Source organism: Ipomoea nil, unplaced genomic scaffold (genome assembly GCF_001879475.1).
Source record: "Ipomoea nil cultivar Tokyo-kokei standard unplaced genomic scaffold, Asagao_1.1 scaffold3195, whole genome shotgun sequence".
Classification (NCBI taxonomy): domain Eukaryota; kingdom Viridiplantae; phylum Streptophyta; class Magnoliopsida; order Solanales; family Convolvulaceae; genus Ipomoea; species Ipomoea nil.
Window position 1 is genome coordinate 4,924,571 of NW_017619623.1, and position 10,796 is coordinate 4,935,366.

General features: G+C 38.2%; 1 protein-coding gene across 2 annotated transcripts in view; it reads right to left on the reverse strand.

Moving 5' to 3' along the window:
* Positions 1-10,568, reverse strand: part of LOC109168195 — an 18,312-nt gene extending 7,744 nt beyond the window's left edge. For both annotated transcript variants that reach the window (XM_019317242.1, XM_019317241.1), the window contains exon 1: positions 10,256-10,568. In XM_019317242.1, the coding sequence (XP_019172787.1) occupies positions 10,256-10,456 (201 nt within the window). In that variant the 5' untranslated portion in view covers positions 10,457-10,568. The remainder of the gene's footprint in view (positions 1-10,255) is intronic.
* Positions 10,569-10,796: the final 228 nt, after the last annotated feature.

Here is a 10,796-nt window from a genome sequence, read left to right on the forward strand (position 1 = left end):
AATTTTGCCTTGTTAACATTCATTGATCTGAGTCAGCGGGTAGTAATACTCCTGAAAACCACTCGCAAACATTCATACACCTAGATGCAACTACTTATACCTATTTGTGCAACTACTTAGAACTATAGGTGCAACTACTTAGAACTATAAGTGCAACTAAGTATTGATGCTCAGTGTAAATTTTTACTTGCACCTATAGTACATTTTACATGCACTTGTAATACATTTTACTTGCACTTCGATGTTCAATTATTTACGAAAATGCCAACGCGTTTTTTTAAAAAATCAGTGTTTCTCATCCATTAGATCTGGACACGTGGACGAACAGAATTCATTCAAATCAATGAAGATTAAAAAAAAAAAAAAAAACACGTGCCTGGAACAAAGAAGTATAAACTAAGGTGCACCTTCAGTGTTAGATCTTAATCACAAACTCACGCATTTTAAGTACAAAACTCACACACATTAAGCACAACCTCACGCACATTAAGCACAAAACCCACGCACTTTAAATATTAACTCACAGACTTTAAGTTTCAACAACTACTGACATTAAGTACAAAACCCACGGACCTTAAGCACAAACATCACGCACATTAAGCACAAAACTCACGCACTTTAAGTATTCACTCACAGACTTTAAGTTTTAACAACTATTCACGTTAAGCACATCCCCACGCACATTAAGCACAAACCTCACGCACATTAAGCACAAAACACACGCACATTAAGCACAAAACTCACGCACATTAATCACAGATCCGCTCACCTTAATTTTGACCTAGATGCAAAAATTACAAAATTGCCACCGCGTTTTTTTTTTTAAACTTTGATAATCCTAAACGTTGATTAAAGCGAGATGAATGGCTCAGATTAAACCGCACAACCGCACCTGAAGCCCTCACCCGCACGAGAACCTAAATATATATATATATATATATATATATATATATATATATATATATATATATATATATATATATATATATATATATATAGATAGATTTTGAATCCAGTGCAACCCTCTTAGCCAGGTGAGATCGTGAGACCACATCCTGTGCATTTATTTTTATTTTTCAACGGAAGATTGATTTCACTTGTATCACACATGCTACTGATTTTAGATGAAGTTAGAGGTGTTTTTTTCCTTAATCATTGTATTTATTACTTTCCATTTCATTTATTTCCATGTTTATAAAGATTTGTAGCGTTATTTTTTGCCTCAATCGATTTTCAATATTTCTCTCTCTCTTACTGTCACCAGCATAACGCACATACTGTCACTCGTGTGCGCACATGCCATATAGTTGTGAAATATAACCTACTTAGCAAATACCTACGTGCTCATTCTTACGCATCCACCTACTTCATTATGTGCACACACTAGTTTAATGCACACGCCTTTATTACTGCATTATTTTAAATGCAATCTTACAACGGTGTGTGCATTGTTCTGGTATGGTGTGTGCGTTAATTCTTGTTGGTTTTTTTTTTTTTTTTTTTTTTTTTTTGTATATAAACCATGATTTTTTTGTGCACACACCACTGTAAAAAAAAAAAAAAAACAAAAACAAAAAACAAAATGCCATATCACGAAAATGCATACTCCATCGTAGAAAACAAAAAAACAAAAAAAAAAACAAAAAACAAAAAAAAAAAAAAACGAAATAAAAACAAAAACTACATGATGCAAAGTTTCTGAAATTTGCACACACCACCGTAACACATACAAATCTCATATTACTATTTCTTCTTGGCATGTTTCTTCTTCAAAATCTTAGAATACAAAAAAATATAATTAATTATTACTATTGATAGGATCCCTTTTATTAGATAAAGATTCTATTTTAAATTTTAATTATAACCAAAATTAAACACCATAATAGTGTATATGTATATATATATAGGGAATGGATCATGTGCATTTGAGGTTTCCCGTGCGGTTGTGCTGGTAAACGCACGTTAAGCATTAATCTGACGCACGTAAAGTATACAACACACGCACATTAAGCACACAAACAAAACACTTTCAGAACACAACCCCACGCATGTTAAGCACAAAAATGCACGCACCTTAAGTTTTAAAAACAACTCACATTAAGTACACACTCACGCACATTAATAACAAAACTCACGCACCTTAAGCACACGACTCACGCACATTAAGCACAAAACTCACGCACATTAAGTATAAAACTCATGCACTTTAAAGTTTCAACAACAACTCACATTAAGTACACACTCACGCACATTAAGCACAAAACACACGTACATTACGCACAAGACTCACGCACATTAAGTACAAAACTCGCGCACATTAATCACCCGCACAACCGCGCATCAAACACTTAAATGCACCTGAACCTGAACACACACACAAACACACAATATATATATATATATATATATATATATATATATATATATATATATATATATATATATATATATGTGTGTGTGTGTGTGTGTGTGTGTGTGTGTGTGTGTGTGTGTGTGTGTGTGTGTGTGTGTGTGTGTGTGTGTGTGTGTGTGTGTGTGTGTGTGTGTGAAAAATGAAGGGAAAAAGAATGAGCTTGTCCCACATTGGTTTAGGAAGTGGGTTTGCACCACTAGTTATACAAGAGTCTTTCAAAGGCCTATTGAATTGTATAGAATAGAGGTTCTCTCTCGTGTGGGGTTGGGGGGGGGGGGTGCAAATCAAATTCCAAAGCGAGCCTGGAAAGGCTTGACTCGTGTATGCCTACGCCTACGGGCACGAACGTTGTCTGGGAAAATGAAAATCTTTTTTCCAACGCAATAGCCACTTGGTTTACAGCACGTGCTTTATTACAACGCAATTGCCACTTGTTAACAACACGAGCTCAGCTGTGCTGGCCGAGGCTGAACTAACAGCACGAGCTCGGTTGTGTCGGCCGAGGTCGAACTGACAGCATGAGCTCGACCAAGGCCGAAAGGATTCGGTCTCGAGCTTGGCCAATGCCGAACTGAACAGCATTCGGCCTTGAGGCCCAACTGAGCCAGCATGGGTTCGGCCTTGGGGTCGAACCATGGCAATAGGCCAACACGGGCTTCTGCAACCAGACCGTTGTGAGATTAAATTCAATAGTTATAGAATTAATTTTTTATTAATTCCAATTTTAACATTTGAATTTAAGTCTCACATGATGGCTGCTGTTTCAGATGTTACAAGGCTAGGTTTAATGGCCTTCTTCAATGCTATTGAAGTCCAACAGTCCCATATAAGAAGTAGTAGGGCATCAGAAATTTAAGAACAACAAGTACACATACTTACACTTTCTTCCAGCTCCGAAAGCTCTTCTTCTACTCCTTTCTTAGCCTACTGTGTTCGAAGCTTTGCTCTAGTTCGTCGGGTTCAAAGTTTGGGTGCTCAAACGACCGAACCGTAGTACGTTTTATCTTGGTAAACCTAGGCTACAACGTCCTAGCACTTGTGGGAGGTAGCAAATAAGGTTTTAAGGAAAGAGTGTTTCGCTCGACTCGTACTAAACATTTTTTCTCGGTATCCTTTCGTTCTTCCCACACATCCGATCATCCTTCCTAGTTTTTTCATAAAAATAATAATCTTTTCGTAGGATTATTATTGGGTTTTACCAACAATATCCAACAATCTTAAAACCTTATATACCTTGTTTCATGTTGGTTGTTTTTCTCCTAATTTTCTTGAAGAAAATGGAGAACCCTGTACTACTAAATCAATGGGAGGAGAATGTTTTTGAGAACAACAGTGGTGGGAATGGCAACAACGTTGCAAATTCCTAGGCACCACAGTGAACATAGGTTCACAAGATGGTGGGAGCACCGAGGGGTATATTCCCACGATGCCACGATGTGGGTACCTACGGTACTAAGTGGTTTCGGCTGAAAAGCCGGAGAAGTTCACCAGTGTCGAATCAAACTTCAAGAGGTGGCAACAAAAGATGTTGTTCTACCTAGCAACTCTCAGCTTGGGAAGGTTCTTGACCGAGAAAGTTCCTGAGTTGAAGGAACAAGATGCTCAATCCGTGATGGCGGTTAGCTATTGGAAGGATTCGGACTTCCTTTGCCGAGACTACATCCTAAACGGATTGTGTGATACGTTATACGATGTGTATCAAAAGATAAGCACATCAAAAACGTTGTGAGAAGCCTTGGATCACAAATATAGAAGTGAGGATGTCGATGCAAATAAATTTGTGATTGGCCGATTCCTTGACTTCAAAATGGTTGATTCCAAGACCGTGCTAAGTCAGGTAGAAGATTTGCAATTAATCTTCCATGAAATCCATGACTAGGGCGTGGTACTGAGTGAAGCCTTTCAAGTGGGATCTGTGATCCACTTGTTGCCTCCAGGTTGGAAGGAGTTCAAGAACTACCTTAAACACAAGCGAAGGGAGATAAATCTGGAGGACCTGATCCAGCAACTTAGAATTGAGGAGGGGAACAGGAAGAATGACGGGAAAGGTCCTATCATTGATGGCGCTAAGGCCAACGTTGTGGAACATGGTAAAAGCTCCAAGAGGAACAAGAAGGACAAGCGAAAGCTAAGTCCGAAGGGAGGCATCACCAAGAACAAGTTTCAAACCAAGAACAAGTTTCTTGGTACATGCTACAATTGTGGCAAGCTTGGCCACAAGGCGTTTGAATGCAAAGCTCCAAGGAAGAAGAACAAGAGTTCTGAAGCCAACGTTGTTGGAGAGAGCAGTCAAAAGGAGGTTGAGATTAGTCTTTCGGCTATGGTGACCGAGGTGAACCTCGTGGGGTCTAACCCGCTCGAGTGGTTCATTGATACCGGTGTAACCAGGCATTTATGTTGCAACTGAGAGATGTTCAACACCTTTGAGACCGTTAAGGCTAAAAAGGTGTGGACGGGAAACTCTGCTCAGTCTGCTGTGAAAGGCATGGGCAAAGTGGTTCTGAAGATGACTTTCGGGAAAGAACTGACATTGAACAATGTGTTGTATGTTCCGAAGCTGGGGAAGAATCTTGTGTCTGGCTCGCTGCTGAATAAGCATGGGTTCCGCATGGTGTTCGAGTCAGACAAGGTTGTTTTGTCTAAGTTAGGAATGTTTGTTGATAAAGGTTATGTAATTGATGGGCTTTTCAAGCTCAGTGTAATTCCTGTTATCAATAAAAGTAAAGTTAATTCTGTTTACTTGCTTGGGTCTTCCGATTTGTGGCATAGTAAACTAGGTCAAGTTAATTTCAATTCTATACGTAGATTAATTAGCATGCACGATATTTCTAATTTTCAAATTAACACAAATAACAAGTGTGAAATTTGTGTTGAGGCAAAACTAACTAAAGCACCTTTCAAATCGGTTGAAAGGCAGACTGAACCACTAGAATTAATCCATAGTTATTTGTGCGATTTTAGATCGATACAAATGAGAGGTGGTAATAAATATTTTATCGCGTTTATCGAAGATAGAACACGATACTGCTATCTGTATTTGCTTAAGAGCAAAGATGCAGACGTTGATAAATTCGTTCTTTATAAGAATGAAGTGGAAAACCAACTTAATCGGAGAATTAAGAAGGTTAGAAGCGATAGAGGTGGTGAGTACGAAACACCTATTGGTGACTTTTGTGCAAGTGTATGTATCATACACAAGTGTACGGCACCTTACGCACCTCAATCGAACGGTGTTGCCGAACGAAAGAATCGTACATTGAAATATATGATGAATGCGATGCTTATAAGTTCGGGCCTACCTCAAGGTATGTGGGTTGAGGCGATTTTGACAAGTACCTTTTAAATAAGTTGCCCCGCAAAAAGCTCGATAAGACTCCTTATGAGGTGTGGAACGGTAGGAAACCTTCCTACCAGTACCTGAAAGTGTGGGGGTGTCTTGCCAAAGTTTTGGTGCCAACACCTAAGAATGTAAAGATAGGTCATAAGACGGTGGACTGTATCGTTATTGGCTATGAACATAATAGTAGTGCTTATCAGTTCTTAGTACACGAGTCTCATAATCTGGATGTACATAAGAACACGAAAATAGAATGAACGAATGTATCTTTCTTTGAAAATGTATTTCCTTGTAGGTCTATCGAGGGACCGAGTATGTCAAAACGAATGTTTGACGAAGCTATAGTTAACGATAGTGGGGAACCTGAGAGAGAACACGAGCGCGGGCGAGACGCAACAAGCAGGCAAGAGTTGAAAAATCATTTGGTCCTGATTTTCTAACTTACTTGTTAGAGTATGATTCGGGTACTCTAACTTGTTTATTAGAAAACGAACCTGATTTTCTATCTTGTTTGATAGAAAACAAGCCTCAAACGTATGTAGAAGCGCACAACCTCTACGGAAGGACCAATATGGAAAGAGGCTATCAAAAGTGAAGTGGATTCTATCATACAGAACCACGCTTGGGAACTTGTGGATCTTCCTCCGGGTAGTAAACCCTTAGGATCCAAGTGGGTCTTTAAAAGGAAGGTGAAACCGGATGGTTCCATCGAGAAGTATAAGGCTAGGCTTGTAATCAAGGGTTACAAGCAATACGAGAGCCTTGATTACTTCGACACGTATTCTCCTATAACGAGAATAAACTCCATTAGGATGATACTTGCCATAGTCGCATTGCGGAATTCGGAAGTTCATCAAATGGACGTTAAAATCGCTTTCCTAAATGGCAAATTAGATAAAGAAATCTATATGGAACAACCCGAAGTGTTCGTGGTTCCGAGCCAAGAAAGGAAAGTGTGTAGGTTGGTTAAATCGCTATATGATTTAAAACAACCACCTAAGTAGTGGCACGAGAAGTTTGACCACGCGATGTTAACCAATGGGTTTAAAATAAACGAAAGTGACAAATGTGTCTACCTTAAGGAAACGATAGGCAGTTATGTCATTTTTTATTTATACGTAGATGATATGCTCATCGTTGGTAGTAACGATCGGATGATCAAGTCTACCAAGAACATGTTAAATGCGAGATTCGACATGAAGGATATGGGTTTGGCTGATTTAATCCTTGGGATTAGAAGAATTAGAAGACCTAATGGTCTTGTGTTGAGCCAATCACATTATATTGACAAAATCATTGCAAAATTTAACAAGGATGATGATCAATTGGCTAAAACACTGTTTGATACAAACATTCATCTAACCAAGAACCACGGAGAGTGTAGTTCTCAAGTAGAATATGCTCGGGTTATTAGTAGTTTGATGTATCTTATGAGTAGTACTAGGTCAGATATTGCCTTTGCGGTTAGTAAACTCAGTAGATATACGAGTAACCCCGGTGCTATGCATTGGACGGCAATAGTAAAGGTTATGAGATACTTGAGGTACACACGTGACCTTGGAATGCACTACGGGAGATATGCTGCTGTATTTGAAGGGTATAGCGACGCTAACTGGATATATGATATTAAGGACTCTAAGTCCACGAGTGGCTACGTGTTTACACTAGCAGTTGCATGGAAATCCTCTAAGCAAATCGTGATAGCTAGATCCACGATGAAATCTGAGCTGATAGCCTTGGACAAAGGTTGTGAAGAGGCGGAATGGCTATGCCATTTTCTAGAGGATATTCGTAATTAGGAAAGACCTGTACCTCCAATATGTGTGCATTGCGATAGTCAAGCCACAATTGGGAGAGTACATAGTCATATGTATAATGGTAAGTCTATACATGTGCGCCGTAGACATAATACCATTAGACAACTTCTCACAACTGGTGTTGTCTGACTTGTCTCGATTGACTACGTAAAGTCAAAAGACAATATAGAGGATCCGCTAACCAAAGGATTAGGCAAAGAAGTTGTGGAGAAACTGACATGAGAAATGGCTCTAAAGCCCTTGGTATAAAAGTTCTATAGTGGACACCCAACCTAGCTGACACCTAGGTTTAATGGGACAACTAAATTATGGAATGGAGCGTGTCACCGTGGGGGTCTCGGACTCCCTACCACTCCTCGTTAAAACAGTGACTCCCGCATGAGGTTAGCACGTTGATGCTTTAATGACTCAAATTTCGGTTGACATGTATGAGTATGCAGCATACTTGGAAAAGAATCACCTATGTCAGAGAGAAGTGAGGGTTACTTAAAAGGAGAATTGATAGACACAATTCTTTAGAAACTCTTGCAGAACCAGGAACAGTGACCCATGACCAAAACGGGCACATTCATGAAAACAGAGCATGGTTAGGAGGTTTCTATGTGAGATATGTCATCGTCTACGCAAATGGCAGTCAGTTCAAACACATCGTGTTCTACCGTACAGCCGGTAGAGTAAACATATTTTCACAAGGGAAGGTTCAAAGGGTGCGGTAATCCCTACTTATCCTATGCAGGGATCGACCGTTGAACACAGTTGTTTCCGATTTCAAAATACCTTGAAAATTAATTTTTCATTCATGTGGGGGATTGTTGAAAAAATAGCTTAAAATGGAATTATTAGTGACTATTTTGTGGTACAATTATTAGTGGGGTCTACTTCCAATTTGGGTCGTGTCAAAGTGGATTCAGGTTCTTCGTAGTGAGACGAAGAGATTGATATATTGTACGTTCAAAACAGATAATGGGTGAATGAGATTGATTCTCAAAGTAGACCCATTTGATTTGGAAAAATGAAGGGAAAAAGAATGAGCTTTTGTCTCACATTGGTTTGGGAAGTGGGTTTGCATCACTATTTATACAAGAGTCTTTCAAAGGCTAATTGAATTGTATAGCATAGAGGCTCTCTCTCGCGGGGGGGTGGGGTTTGGTGCAAATCAAATCCTAAAGTGAGCTTGACTCTGTACGCTAGCGCTTTGCCTTTTGCAACCAGACCGTTGTGAGATTAAATTCAATAATTACGGAATTAATTTTCTATTAATTTCGAAATTAAATTCAACAGCTACAAAATTAATTTTCTATTACAGTTAATACCTCCAATGGTCCTCCGAGTATTAGCGATTTACCAGCTGTGGTCATCTGAGTTTTAAATTAAATGACCTCCAATGGTCCTTTATGTTTTAAAAAATAACCAACAGTGGTCCTAATTCTTAAAAAAATCCAAGTTTAAAATGACCACGAGACGTCCTAAAAGGACCACAGGTGGTTATTTTTTAAAACATAGAAGACCATTGGAGGTCATTTAAAACTCGAATGACCACAGCTGGTAAATCGCTCATACTTGGAGGACCATTGAGGGTATTAACTCTTTTATGTTAATTTCAATTTTAAAATTCGAATTTAAGTCTCACATGATGGTTGCTGTTTCAGATGTTACAAGGCTAGGTTTAATGGTCATGTTCAATGCTATTGAAGTCCAACAGTCCTATATAAGAAGTAGTAGAGCAGCAGGAATTTAAGAACAACAAGTGCACATACTTACACGTTTTTCTAGCTCCAAAATCTCTGCTTCTACTCCTTTCTTAGCCTACTGTGTTCGAAGCTTTGCTCTAGTTCGTCGGTTTCAAATTTTGGGTGCTCAAACGATTGAGTCGTAGTACGTATTATCATGGGAAATCTAGGCTACAACGCTCCTATCACTTGTGGGGGGTAACAAATAAGGTTCTAAGGAAAGAGTATTTCGCTCGACTCATACTAAACATCTTCCCTAGGTATCCTTTCATTCTTCCTACCACATCCGATCATCCTTCCCCGTTTTTCCATATAAATAATTATCTTTTCGTATTAAGTAGCCTATTTTACCCTTATTCCTAAGTCATAATAATAATAATAATAATAATAATAATAATAATAATAATAAAATACATAGTAAAACTTTAGACCTACCTGAGTTACCTTCATTCTATTCACAGAATAAAAATAAATGAAATTGGCCGGAATACTCGTAAAATGATCGAAGAAAGAGCTTATTAGCTTTTACAGGGAAAATACTCGTAAAATGATCGAAGAAAGAGCTTATTAGCTTTTACAGGGAAATTATGTATTTACTTTAAAAGAAAAATTGCACTTTTCGTCACTAAGTTATTGAGTAATTGTAGAATTCGTTATCTAAATATTGGTCATGCTCACTTTTCGTCCCAAGTTATTATTGGTGTTACACATTTTGTTATTTTGTGCTCACTTTTTATCTATGAGTTATACTAAAATTGTAAATTTCGTCCCTAATGTTTTATTATTAAAGGAATGAAAAGTCCAACATTAATAATAACTCAGGGACAAAAAGTGAATATGACCAACACTTATAACGAAATCTACAATTACCCTATAACTTATAACGAAAAGTGCAATTTTCCCTACTTCATATGTACACAAATATAGAATTTGGATTAAAAGATAGTATTGTTTGTACCTTCAAGTCGAATTCTGATCGGTTAAGCTTCAAAAGATACAAGAGCGCAAATAAATCATCGGTGTCGACGTCGGTATCCAACAGAATCCGGTGAGGCAGAGTCTCCACAAAGCTCAGGTTGCCTCCGACCACCACCGCCACCACAACCATGAACGCCGCAAATCTCTTTACCACCATCTTCTCTCTTCTCACACTTCTCATGTTCACAGAATAATTGAAACTAAAAATAGCAGGGAGCTAAGCGCTAATGGTACAAATTGAATACTTAGAGAAGTGGCAGCTTTGATTTGTTGAAACCCCATTATATATATTTATTTATGAAATATTTGAGAAATGAGGGAGGGAGGGAGGGATACCTGGCCGGCCTGTTGAAGCTAATAGTCGATTATGATTATATTTTGGGTGTGTTTGGTTTATGGGTTTACACATCAGAATGAGAATCAAAATCATAGTCAGTGTTTAATTGATAATTTTTTTGAACACAACTACAAGATTTAATTATTCATTTAATTAAAAATTACATTCCCTAATTACAAAATGA